General features: G+C 38.5%; 2 protein-coding genes across 2 annotated transcripts; one reads left to right on the top strand and one right to left on the bottom strand.

Moving 5' to 3' along the window:
* The first annotated feature begins 2215 nt into the window (after positions 1–2215).
* Positions 2216–3222, top strand: LOC128745323 (DNA excision repair protein ERCC-1). Its single transcript, XM_053842363.1, has 3 exons — positions 2216–2313; positions 2369–2925; positions 2980–3222. Exons 2-3 carry the CDS (start codon positions 2371–2373, stop codon positions 3163–3165), a joined length of 741 nt encoding a protein of 246 aa, XP_053698338.1. The 5' UTR covers positions 2216–2313; positions 2369–2370; the 3' UTR covers positions 3166–3222.
* A 789-nt stretch (positions 3223–4011) lies between these two features.
* Positions 4012–5114, bottom strand: LOC128732486 (uncharacterized). Its single transcript, XM_053825744.1, has 3 exons — positions 4742–5114; positions 4357–4590; positions 4012–4277 (listed from the first exon to the last, which is right to left on the bottom strand). The coding sequence occupies exons 1-3, from the start codon at positions 4857–4859 to the stop codon at positions 4237–4239; spliced, it is 393 nt and encodes a 130-aa protein (XP_053681719.1). The 5' UTR covers positions 4860–5114; the 3' UTR covers positions 4012–4236.
* Positions 5115–13783: the final 8669 nt, after the last annotated feature.

The raw sequence follows: 13783 nt of genomic DNA, 5'->3' as shown, positions 1-13783 counted from the left end.
CAAGCTTCAGGCTAATTAATAGCTGCTTTCGAAGCTGCAATGAAGCCTAATAGAAACTTTTTTGCGCTTTTAAATAGCCAATTTGCGCAATGCTGTCAATTCTATTTTTAGAACGAGAAATAGTTTTGCAATCTGCTTTTCCAGTCGCTTAATCAACGCTTCATCAACCTTTATGCAGCCAAAAAAAATCTATCTTTAAATTTTAAAAAATGAAACGCGGCCTTTTTTTATTTTGCTGTAAACATGTTTCGAACGCGATATTTTTAATTTCGAATAACTTTAATTCGTATAAGTAAAGCTAGCTAATTAAAAATGCATATCTTTTTTTCCGGGAATTGAACCCGCCATCTTTTGATCCATAAGCACTCACAGTATGATCCGCCCCATTTGCATCTGCAGAACAGGCAGTGAGAATATCTTTACACCTGAAGCCTAGCGCGAAGCAGTCGATAATGTCGATAACGGATAAGCTTTTGCTGTCAGCCAAATTGCGAAATTCTATGATCTGACAGTAAGTGTGCTGTGAGCCGAAAAAAAACTTGGTAGAAGTTTGTAAAGCCACTTTAACACCTCTCAGCAACCCTAAAGTAGTTTGAAAGCTGTGAGCCTAATGAAAGCTTCCACTCTACATTTTAACACCTTTAAGCAGCCGTAAAACGGTTTGATGTTTATGGCTGTTGAGAAGCAGATTGTTTAGCAGAAAAATCCGCTATTAAGCTTGTTTATGAGCTTTTGGGAGAGAACTGGTTTGAAAAACTTAAAGTAGCTTAAACATCGCTTATTTAAACACCATTTAAGTGCTTACTTTATGCAGCTTTGATCGCCTTAAATCAACCCGTAAACAGCCATTGCTCTTGCAATTCAGCTACCGTTGTTATTTGGGAAGGTTTGAAGTTCTAACTGAATGCTGTCAGTTTAACCGGGATGCAATCTCGGTTAATTTGTCAACGCTTTGACAGCACTTCGAATAAAACTGAGTGCTAATCGCCCTGCACTCTTAAATGATTCTACCTGTAAATAGGTCGGATTTAGTTAAAGCTAGGTTGAAACTACTCAAAATGCCCTTAAAGTGTACAAACTTAAACTTTGGGTAAAAATTTCAACCAATTTTGGCTACTTGCTACCGATAATTGAATTATTCTCTATGACAAATAACGCAATTTTAAGTTCCTACTACCAATTGGGTATTTTAATTTTTTCAAAAAAGTGGATTTTTTCACCTTATTTGATAGCTCGTCGTTTTCTGCATCTAACAGTTCTTTTTTTATTTCAACTAGGTCAATATTTAATGAAAAAATTAATAAAAATCAAAAATAGAATGATTTGCTGTTTGACAGATATCAACCAAGCTGATTGATTGAAATGATGTCAGAAATTCTCTCCCTCCCTTCTATCTTTCTGATAGAGCTTTTCATTTTGACCGAGCTTTTGACAGCTCCCGTATGAAACCTGTATCATCCGATGACCATAGTTTATCTATTCACTGTGTTGTCTGAGGTGAGCTGAGAAGAAAAGTGGGTTACTTTTCAGCTATCGTCTTATCCCAAAAAAAAATTTTAAATTAAAAAAATGCTATTTTTATTACATTCACTCGTCAAATTTGAAAAAGTCTTCATGTGACGATACAGTGACATAATATGTTACCATAATATGTGAAAATTTATATACCGCTAAAATACCCAATTTTTTGGTTGAAAAACTACTCAAAATCTGAGTTTGTACACTTTAAGGGCATTTTGAGTAGTTTCAACCTAACTTTAACTAAATCCGACCAATTTACAGGTAGAATCATTTTAGAGTGTGAGGCAGGTTAATTTATGAATTCGCTATTATAGTTTAGTTTATCAAGTTGTATGCAGATGTCGCTTTTGGAGAAATAACTGAAACGGTTAGTGGCCCTCGAGTCGGTTTTGGTAGAGTGACTATATACAGAGTGGCGACAAGTCATCCCAAATGTATGCAATGTGGTTTCTCCAAGGTTTTTCTTTCTCTTTCCTGCATACGCGTTAGATAGGTCGTCTGCTCGATTGGAATGACACTGACAGATAATTATCATTCCAATTTTAACATTGTCGCCACTCTGTATATAGTCGCTCTACTGGAAATCATTATCGATGGTATCGATTCTCAGATATCGATATTAACACTCGATTGTCGATTGCAAATGTAAACAACCAGTTCAGTGTTCACTGTTCAGTCTTCAGTGCCATCAAAACAGAAACAGTAGCTTTTCTTTTAATGCTTGATGCATATCGTGAAAATCAAACTTATCTATTTGTGTTTATTTTATAAAATAATACATCAGTGCTATCCGTAAGTTGCTCATTTTGATATATTTGCATAGATTAATTTTCCTCCAACAATGTAGATATGTCGTTATTCATTGACTCCCTTGGTGATGACGATCTGCTGGCAAATTTGGACCTCCCGCCTCCTGCGAAAAAGTTGTCTACAGCAGAACCGGAATCTAGCAATTCCAGTACAGTTATTCAACAGCAACCAAAAATCAACAAAGGTAATTGCGTTCTCGTGAATCCAAAACAGCGAGGCAATCCGCTGCTTAAATCCATTCAAAACATACCCTGGGAGTACGATGATATCGTTCCGGATTACGTGGTCGGGGCTACTACCTGTATTTTGTACATATCGTTGCGTTATCACAACCTGAACCCGGACTATATTCACGGACGTCTGAAACAGCTAGGGAAAATGTACGAGCTTCGAGTGCTACTGGTACAAATCGATATTCAAGAACCACACAACGCTTTGAAGCATCTGACACGAATATGTTTGCTAGCGGATTTGACACTAATGCTGGCTTGGAACGCAGAGGAGGCGGGTAAGATTGTCGAAACATATAAAATGTTCGAAAACAAACCACCAGACCTGATCATGGAGCGAGCGGAGCAGTTTCCCTACCAGAAGGTAGGTTTTCTTGCATGATTTTAATCGAAATACCTCGAAAACTATCGATTTCAGTTGGTTAGTGCGCTAACGAATATCAAACCCGTAAACAAAACCGATGCGATGACGTTGATACAGAACTACGGTACATTGGCTAATATGATAAATAGCAGCGAGGAAAAATTGTCGCTTTGTGCCGGATTAGGCCCGCGGAAAGCTAAAAAACTGTATAAAACGTTCAACGAGAACTTTTTGAAGTAGTAACTTTGGTTTAGCTATTCGTTTTTGAAATGCATATTTAGGTTATTAAAAACTCAAGAAAGGTTTAATTTAAAAAAATGCTGGTTCCCTACATTTCTTTTTTGAAGAAAGTAATATTGTGAAAACTGCATAATTTTAAGGCAACACGGCGAATCTGATTAATAATCGCATAAATATCATAGCTAGGCCACTGCAAAATATTTTTAAAGCTTTAGGCACTCTTTTGTAATACTGGGTTTAAAAATCGGTGGACAAAAAAAATTGGGCAAGTGTAAAATTATTTTGCCTGTGATCTCTATAGCCCAAAGAACTCGACAAATGAGTACAGATTACTAACGCTTCCAGCACGAAACTGAAATGGACTTTCAAACAATGTAATGACCGAAAAGCGGTCAGTAGCGGTGGCCCAACGTCGGAAGGATAAAAAATTTATAAAATATTTGTAATGGCTTTAGAAACTTAAAACATGTAAAGTAAATTGTTAGTGTCAGTGTTGGGCACCGCTAATTCGTTAACCGATACAATTTGCTCGATACTCGTAGAAATTTCGCTAATCACTAATCTTGTCAACTACTTGTCAAGCATAGCTACCAATACCCCCCCCCCCTTCCTTTCCGCTCTTCCCCTCCTTCACCAAAAAATTTTCATTTCTTTCCCCTACCGTCCCTTCATCAATTGTAGAACCATCGTTTCAAAAAATATTAATATATATGTATGAGCTCATTTCAAGGTCAAGACTAAAAAACTTGAGATTAGTCTATAATCACTAATCGCACTTTTATATCTATTACACGGCTTTTCTTAATAAAACTAAGATAAAAACCAATTATAATGGATAAAATGCTGTACAGTTTATTAATTTTAAAATAAACCGCGGTACTACATTTGGAATTATGGATCAGCAATAATTCGGTTAGTCTAAGTATAAATTATAAAGTGTAATTAGCGTTTCGCGATTGGCCGGTTAGCGAATTAGCGGTGCCCAACACTGGTTAGTACACATCTTTTAATTAGTGACACCGTTAATTTTATTGTGTTTTAATATTGTGTCAGTTGTTCATTCAAAAGTGTTCAATATCCGCTCTGCTTCTTCTCGTAGAATTTCTTATGTGCTGAAACAAACCAATAAAAACACGTTTTAATACCCAATCCAGATCATCATTCATGGTGACTCAAATCAAAACAACCCACCAGTTATGAGTGTATCGGGATCTTCTCGAACCTGTGCCGCTGCCTCTGCCGCATGCCTGCCAGTTTGTAGTTTTAGCTTATTACCCGCTGTCAACTTTTTGTGTCGCAGATAGGCACGTCTGTATTCGTCCGGCACCAATGCTGCTGAAGCTTTGCCATTAAGTCCATCGCCGGCGCCCACGCTTACACGATATTCGGCAAGGGGAATGACGGTTGATGACACTGCCACCCAATCTATACACGAAGCGCGCAATCGAATTCAAATAAGAGTGAGTTGTTTAGCCACTTAGGTCGTGTGCGATCTCTCTTTCTCTTTCCCTCTCCACCTTAGTATTTCTCTACCTGAACAAACCCTGTTTGATCCGAATTCGTCACTAAAACTCACCAGGTTCATATTTTTGACTGGCAACCTTCTTGTAGTACATGGAACCAGCTTCACTTAATCCCAAAAGGATGACCAGCGGCAGCAGGAATGCAACTAATCTTGCACCGTAGAATAGCATTTCACTCCAGCTCGATCAATTGACTTTCATTTAATAAGCTGCAAATTATTACTGTTATCGACAGCCAAGCGCCACTGAGAAATCAAACTATCCAAACAAGCGCGAAGAGATCACAGGTGAAACTATTTTGCCGCTGGCTTGGATTAGTGAATCAAAGGCGATGGAGACCTACAGACAAAACGAGAGATGGAGAAAAAGAGGGAGAGGTCGAACGAGGTTCGTCGCTATGGTCGCTACCGAACCCCAGCAGTCTCACCCCATATCAATCTATCAAATGCCAAGTGTGCTGCTGGTGCACAGGCACAAACACCACCCGATCGTTGTTAAAGATTATGCGAAATCGGCTGGGAAAATGTGAATGGAAGCTGTATGGTTTTGTTTTTCTAGGTGGCTTTCATAGTACTACAAGATTGTAGTATTGTTTACTATTGGTTGACGTCTGCGATAATTTCTCGCGTATTTCTCTTTTGACTACCCATTATTTGGATAAGCGAGATCTTAGTAGCGGGGGCCGATCTACGAATATTTATGCATGTAGGAAATTGCGACTTTCTGCTAAGGCAGGTTGTAGTAGGGGGACCCGGGGCAAGATAGGCACCCCTTCATTTCACAGCTGCGAAAAAGCTTTTGGTTAAAAAACTCGCACAAACTATTAAATTGTACCGAAATGAAGTAATATTATGGCGTTGAACATAAAATATAATGCGCTTGTTGGAAAATATCCATGAAATAATCGTTGAAATCGTTCTAACAGCCTTGATTTCTTACATTTTGCCATCAGAAAATAAGCATTTTAAATAAATAAAAGATGCTTATTAATAAATAACAGCTCTTTTACAATAACGATTGAATAACATGTACTTTCCCAGTTGAATCGTTTAAAAATATTTTCTAGTGATTCTTTTATATTTTATAACATTTCAAAAATATATCGTTTTGCCGGGATAAAATGAGCAGCATTTCCCGGGGCGAGATGGGCACCCTTAAACCACGCAACGGGGGGCCCTGTAGCCGCAAGGTTACCGAGTCTGCTTTGACAAGCGAGTGGTCGTGGGTTCGAATCTTAGTAGAATCAGGCCATTCGAAGTTAAGTGATTTAGCATGGGTTTATTCTCAGGCCCCTCCACATCCTTCCTACTGCATTCTGCATTTACTAACAATGAAAACCTCTTGCCAGGGCAAGAAGAGTGGTACTTGCTTGAGGTGCGAATGAAGCCTCTTGTTCAAGGGCAAATTATAGCTTGTTCCGCTTCCTGGTTATAGGAACGAGATTGGTAATGCATAAGTAGTAAGGAACACATACACACCCTCACTCTGTGCTGAACTCTGCTTTACCGACCATGAAGCCTTTAGCCGGGACTGGTTATAAGAATGATACTTGCTCGACGTGCGAATGAAGCCTCTTGTCCAAGGACAAATTGTAACTAGTCTCCGCGCTTCCTGGCTCTAGAGCTAGATTGGTTGAAAAGTAGTAAGAAGCGTAGAGGGAAAAAGGGGTGAAAACACACCGACACTTTAAGCACGGATAATAAGCAGTTCGCTCACTCTATAGCCGATACTGCAATAACAACGAAGTGGGGAACAACACCTGGATAAGATCACAATAGATCAAATGGTGGTCGTAGTGATATCCACACAAAAAAAAACACGCAACGGTTAGCTGAAGATAAATCTTGGGATTTGATTCTTCTGATGTTTTGACAACATTTGGATGCTTTTTGAGTTTATACGCTTTAATTAGTTTTTACCATGAATTTTGGAGTTAATAGGGCATAATGGACATGCTTCCAAAGTCTGCACAAGATGGAACTATCATCACCAATCGATTCCTTGTATTTTTTTCACATAGAAATACAGGGTGTTCAATAAGTTCGAATACGGGGGGCTTCATAACCGCAAGGTTACCGAGTCTGCTTTGATAAGTGAGTGGTCGTGGGTTCGAATCTTAGAACAATCAAGCATTCGATGTCAAGTGACTTTAGCATGGGTTTATTCTCAGGCCCCTCCATTTATTCTTCCTTCGTGTTGAACTCTATATTTACCCTCTGAAACCTCTTGACAGTGCAAATGTCCCTCCTATAGTTAAGTGTACTGGTCAGAGGTACGAATAAATCCTCGCCAGGGACGGCTATAATATGGGATAGTACTGGTAGCGAAGAATAAGTGGGTAAAGTAGATCAAGCTTTGAAGGAAGGGTAAACCCCAATACACACAAGCACGCATAAAATTTAATAAGCATTTCGTTCACTCAATAGCGATTATAGCAAAAAGAAATGCAGTGCAGATCATTACAGTGTTGAAAAATTCATAGCAGCCAAAAACTCAATGAGATTCAAGCACAAGAAATTTCAACTTCGATCAGAAGCGCCGAACTTACATATGAATTTCTCTCGCTATTATATGCGATGTCTCTGTTGCTATGCGATGTGAACTAAATTCAGCTGTGAGCATTTTGCTTACTTCTTCCACAGCTGGCATTTCATACAACGAACCAGAGAGCGAAAGAGAATTAACCGCCAGAGAAAACATCAGCTGCGAAAAAAGCTAGCACACATTCATGAATGAAGATGGCAAACAAATTGACAGAGTTTACATTTTTCCTTCGCGGGAATCGACATTTTCTTAACTAGAAAGTAAAAAGCCTAATAAGAATTAGATAAATATGTAGTTTAAATGTGTGTTTTAGTTTAACTTTACGATTTATTTAGAGATTCATTCTCTTACGCTCAGTCACAGTTACGTATCGCACGAGAGAATGCCTACACTCTTAAATGATTCTACCTGTAAATAAGTCGGATTTAGTTAAAGCTAGGTTGAAACTACTCAAAATGCCCTTAAAGTGTACAAACTCAAACTTTGGGTAAAAATTTCAACCAATTTTGGCTACTTGCTACCGATAATTGAATTATTCTCTATGACAAATAACGCAATTTTAAGTTCCTACTACCAATTTTTTGGTTGAAAAACTACTCAAAATCTGAGTTTGTACACTTTAAGGGCATTTTGAGTAGTTTCAACCTAACTTTAACTAAATCCGATCAATTTACAGGTAGAATCATTTAAGAGTGTATCCCAAGTAACAATTCTAAAGCCACTTGGTTTTACTTTATAAAGGTTTTATTGCGGTATTAATCATTACCTCTGGGTTTATTGTGGTACTGCGCAATACCAAGAGGATACGAGTCCAAACACACTTATAGCTAGCTAGAAAACCATAATAAAACTGCTAATAAAGCAAATTTATTGTGGTTGCTTATATTACTACGTTAAAACTTCTTGGCTGCACCACGTCTCTTATAAAATTACCATAAGTGTGGCGTGGCAATACAAAATGGCGCATCAATCGAAATTTATCTTATCACGGTTACTTGTCAAACCGCAATAAATCTGTTAGTTTTATAGAGCTATTCAAACGGTAACACCCTAACCAAACAGTTTTTTGCTGCTATTATGGAGAATACCAAAGTTCAACACCAAAATCATTTCTTTATGCGAAGCCATATTGCCATATTGTAGTATTTTCTTTTAGCTCGCAAACAACAGTTCATCAAAGCAAAGTGTTTTGCAGAAAGAAAGTTATTATCAATCGGTTTTCCTGTCAGACGAAGCAACTAAAATGATTTTGCTAGAAATTGAGATTAACTAACTGAAGATTTTCAATTTGTTAAAACCAGTTTTCGAAAATTGCAAAATTTCAGTGGCGCGCTGATTATATCGACCTAAAATGCACGATGAAATTAAATGCACACAAGCTGCAAACCAAAGAAAATGCTTAAAATTTAATAAATATTCTACGGCATATTTTATTCTGGTCGCTATAAACCAAATCGTTCAGAATGATCTGTCAGTAAAATTTAAACTTTTCTGATCACGGATATATTTTCAAGTTGACAACTTGTTTAGCTTTTGCCAGAAAAGAGAAAAGCGAACCACGAAAAGCGAAAGGCGAAAAGCTTTTTTAAATTATGGCGATGGCTGTCAAGCAGCGAAAGCTTAACCGGTTTTATTGCTGCTTTCAGCAGAGTGTGATACGACTACTTCAGCTTATAACCTGATTCTTATAGCGGTTATGAAAATATTCTGAGGAGTGGGCCACTTGGTCAGAAGACAGTTTTATAGCGATCATCAGAAAGTTCTGGTGGAGCTCATAGTTTTATTAGCGGTTTTATGAGATTGGTCATAAAAACCACTATACGAACATAATAAAACTTGGAATTGTTACTTGGGGCTGTTCAACAACGAATTTGTATGTATAGGTGTATAGCTCCGGGTAGCAGTTGAACCAAAGCAGAATATGATCAAGCGGGAAGAAATATGTGTGAGTTTTGTGCTTCTTGCTATGAAAACAGAAAAACTCACGCGTGAGTTTTTTCTGCATAGGATCAAGTTGACATGATTCACAGTTGATTTTCGATGAGTTTTGAGATTTCGAGTTTTTAACATCACTGAGGTCATACAGCAAACACCCGGGCGATATCACAATAGATCAACTATACTGGTCGCAGTGATGAGTCCACACATGGAAAAAAAAAGTTCGAATACACTTTAAAAATATGTTTAAAAAATGAAAATACAAGATATTCTATTCTGAGTCAATTTTTATTGAAACAGTGTTTACGACATATTTAGTGGAAGCACCCCCCCTCTTTGTGCTTTATGACGAGCTTAAGACGTTTCTCAAAAGAATCACACGCGGCACGCGCCTGGTCCATGGGCATCTCGTCCCAGATCTTGGAAATGAGCTTCTTAAATTGGTCCATAGTGCTCACTTAATGTTCACTCTGTTTGACCAGCATGTACGACCATACATAAAAGTCCAGGGGATTAAGATCCAGGGAGCTGAGAGGCCACAAAGTCTTATCGAGAAAATCAGTCAAATTCTTTCGACACCACGCTTGAACGATATTCGCCGTGTGGGCCGATGCGCCGTCCTGTTGAAAGACGTAACCTCGGTCTTATAATACGCGGCGTTGATTTTCACGTTTTTCTCGATAAACACTTTCCGTGGAAGCTTCCCACGCTTGGATACGACCCCCCAAACCATCAACGACGCGGCGCTCTGGAACTGCGGGATTTTTATGTGAGACGGGGGGATGCTGGCCTACGTCGACGCCCACAGCCGATCATTTTGGACATTGTGCGGCTGTTGCAAGATGAAAACACGACCTCCTGACCAGCGTGTCGCGAAAGTATCAGTTTTGCTCTGTCCAGCCTCTTCTTCGTTGTAACCTCCGTTACCCCGTGAACCTTGCGTTTCTTCACGGTCTGCATCTCAGGTCCTTCGCCATGATGCTGTGGGAAGTCCCGATCGACACATCCAGGTCAACAGCGGTTTTCCGGATCGAGCGGTTCATTTTTCGACGGACCCGCTCCCTCACCACCTTGATGGCTGCACCTTGATGGCGTCTTCGCCGAACATGGCCGCCCGGATCTAGCACGGTCCTTGGCCGAGCCCGTCTCCCGGTACCTATGGATGGTGTTATCATTGGCGGGGGGGGGCTACGACTACGTGGACTACGACATTGCGGTACTCCTTCGTTGCGCGCCGTAAACAAATAACAAATGACATCAAGTCGACACCTTGCGCGGTTAGTCTATATATAAGGCTAAAGCTGATACCAATACCAATACACAGAATGCACATGATGCGTACTAACACAATGAAGAAAAGTTGTATTCGAACTTATTGAACACCCTGTAGGTATCTTGTAAGATTCCAAACTAGCGGCTTCAAATAATTAAATTTCTTCCAATTATTGGGATTACGAATTCGTTTTTGCCCATTGTGCGACGTCTGGTTTGTTAGGGTGCCCACAGAGTGCACGCGACTGCGACGCGACGCGGCTTCGCTCACATTGGTTTAAATATGCAGCTCGTTTTCGCCGGAAGCAGGACTGCGCATTTAAAACAATGTGAGCGAAATCGCGTCGCGTCGCAGTCGCTTTTACTCTGTACGGGGCCAGCATTGTACCTCAAAACTCAGGCTTCATTTTGCTCATCTTAGGCATACAGAGGCAGAGCAATCTGCTTCTCACAACGATCAAGTTGCTTTCGTTTTCTGTTCAACCGTTTCCTCTCTCTCCGGGCGATGCCTGAATACTGCTCAGCTAACCAATAAGCGTTTCCAATGCAATTCAAATGCAAGCCAATAAGCATTTAAGTTGCCTTAAATGCTACTTAAATACTATTTTGCCAAAATATGCGGCTATTTTATTGCTAGCCCTCTTATAGTGCTGACAATGCTTATTTGCAGCTAATTACCGACAAGAACAACAGTTATGTAGTCAAAAGGCTGATAAACAGCAAACTGCAGTATAAAACTCCAGGGATGGTAATGAACGATTGATTTACTGCTTATGCGCCGGCAGAGAAAAGCAGCAAAGCACTGCAAAAGCTAAACAAAACTCGTCGCGTCGGAGAAGATAACATCCGACTGAGTGAGAGCAAATCAATTCGTCTTCTGTGCTTTGCCAATAAAACGCCGAGAATTGAGATGTTTTGCAGAGCACGACAGAAGCCTGACTCAAAACTAACTGAGCAGACAGTCATATCTAGATAGAATTAACAAAAGGGCGAATGTCGCAAATGTAAACAAAACGAGTGAGAGTTACTTTTTGCTGGACCAGCATAGGAAAATCAACCCTCACAGGGTTTGTTTACGCTTGCGACATTCGCCCTTTTGTTAATTCTATCTTCATATTATCAATTCTCGCTTTATATTTGAATAAGTTCTAACTGCAAATGATAGATTTTATTCGTGTCTCCTCTCTTACACTTATTGCGGCTGCATAAAAACCGTCCAATCCAATTTTTCTTAACGCCAGCAACTGTTTCGAGTGAAAAAGATGGGTTTAAGTGTATTTGCTGTGTCGGCATTGATAAGCGTAAGAGAGGAGACATGAAGAACATCTCTCATTTGCTGCAGATGGGACCTATTCAAAAATCAAGCCAGAATTGCCAGAATTTGCATGATTCTATTATAACACTGACTCTGCACAAGTTTGTACATTATCATCACAAACCAAGATTAGCATAGCTTTTAATGTTATAAAACCGATAGTTTAGACGATGATTTAACTTCATAAATATTTTTCCCTTCTGGGCACAATTTCGAGTCACATCGTTCAGTTCAATTTTCTTTCCAAATATCAGAAATAAACAGTAATTTTAACATTCATATGTTATTTTTTATTTATTCTCAAATGTGATGTTGTTGCGTAGGTGTACATTGTTGCCCGTCAGCGCATGGAATCGTTCTGAGTAAATACAGTTTTTTGACGCTTCTCAATCAATCACTCAGTTGTCTGGCATTGATTTCCCCCGTTCTTCGATTTCTGTTTAATTTTAGTTTTACGGTAACCTGCACTGGGCTCAGTTGATCTGCGAATCTGCTGCGAATCTAGATCTGTGGTTTTAGAGTGCAAAAACGTTCCGCAGCTTTCGGTTATTATATGCCGGTTCATTAGCTTTGTTTTCTTTTAAATTTGGATTTAATTAAATACACAAACATAGTTTACCTTTATCCATTGGTTATTAGTAGGCCTGCACTGTCGACAACAGGTCTGTGTGGGGGGAATGTTTCACCCCAAAACGCTGTATGTCACCGGAGCAGGCCATGTGGCTCTTGTTTATTTAGTTGACACTTTCAATGTTTAGTTAGTTTACGACGTTTTCGTTCATTGGTTTAAATACAATTTTTATCAAACTATTACACCTACTTTCCGATTTTTCAGCTGGATCTTCTATCGAGCTTGTCGCTTTTCGTTTCCATGTCGGTCTAGCTGTAGATATTTCTTTTTTGTTTAAATTAGTTATTTAAATTATCCTATATTCAATATATGCTTCTTCAATTCAAATTTAATAATATTTACTTTACTCTATTAATGTTAACATTTATTATAAGGTTCCAAGTGCTGCGTTTCTATACAATTCTTTTTATTACTTGTTTTCTGTTACATTTTGTCGATTGTTGATTTTTTTTGTTGTTTATGGGAGTTGTGTTACTTTTTCTTGTTTACAACATAACGAAATTTATAAACTGTGTGACACACTAATAATGAGCAATCAGAATGATATTCTTGTGTATAAATCTAATAACAACATTGGTATTTCCACCATCTACTTTTCCAGTCGAACAAGCTTCGGCCATTCGAAGCTTAATTTACATGTTTAGAACATAGTTGTAAATGAACACTCAGCAAAACATGTTAATATATTATTTATCTAGCGTACTCAAATATACATATCTGTAGGTTCTGCTGCTTTGAGTTTGTAAACTGTAAACTTGAAACTTTCCAACTCTGACTCCGCACTTTTACTTTTTCTGCTGTTTTATTTCATTCTCGCAAATGAGGGAAGGGATGGATTTGTTTTGCCTTGCTATCCATTGTTTGCTATAAAATATCTGTATCAATATGGCTTCTTAAAATTAACAAATTCCTATGACTAAAATTATTTGTCAATGTTACCAATCGAACAGCGATGATGGTTTTCGCGTGAGTCAGTGTGTGTAGGTATGTATGTTTCTGCTGTACGATTTTTCCCAATCCATGTGGGCCGCAATTTGTAAAGTATAATCTAAAATAATCAATCTTTTCCTCCCGTGAAATGAGCAATTGCGTTCTCTAGTATTTGGCACATATCGTTGGATATAATTTTGCTAAGTAAATAAAACCTAATTTCGTTTAAAATAAGCACAAGAATAAAATGGTTCCAAATTGACAACCGGTTTGATCATGTTTTGTGTTTTGTTTTTGTCAATTTCTATTTATAAATTACAAGTAAAGCCTATCCTACTGTGCAGATTTGCTTGAAGCTTGACACACACAATCTTCACGAATTTACGTAAAAGGTTTCATTTAAAAGTCGATGTTAAGTGTTGACTTGTTCTGAACTATGAGAAATAACAGCTTTTCAGCTGTCGA

Source organism: Sabethes cyaneus, chromosome 1 (genome assembly GCF_943734655.1).
Source record: "Sabethes cyaneus chromosome 1, idSabCyanKW18_F2, whole genome shotgun sequence".
Taxonomy (NCBI): Eukaryota; Metazoa; Arthropoda; class Insecta; order Diptera; family Culicidae; genus Sabethes; species Sabethes cyaneus.
This window is presented reverse-complemented; position numbering and strand designations above follow the sequence as displayed.

Excerpts from the sequence above, each read along its gene's own strand:
- LOC128745323 (XM_053842363.1), top strand. The coding sequence starts at position 2,371 with ATGTCGTTATTCATTGACTCCCTTGGTGATGACGATCTGCTGGCAAAT. Across the intron at positions 2,926-2,979 it reads AGCAGTTTCCCTACCAGAAG|TTGGTTAGTGCGCTAACGAA; the intron begins GTAGGTTTTCTT and ends TATCGATTTCAG.
- LOC128732486 (XM_053825744.1), bottom strand. The coding sequence starts at position 4,859 with ATGCTATTCTACGGTGCAAGATTAGTTGCATTCCTGCTGCCGCTGGTC. Across the intron at positions 4,591-4,741 it reads CAGTCAAAAATATGAACCTG|ATTGGGTGGCAGTGTCATCA; the intron begins GTGAGTTTTAGT and ends CTTCGTGTATAG. Across the intron at positions 4,278-4,356 it reads TCCCGATACACTCATAACTG|CACATAAGAAATTCTACGAG; the intron begins GTGGGTTGTTTT and ends GGTTTGTTTCAG.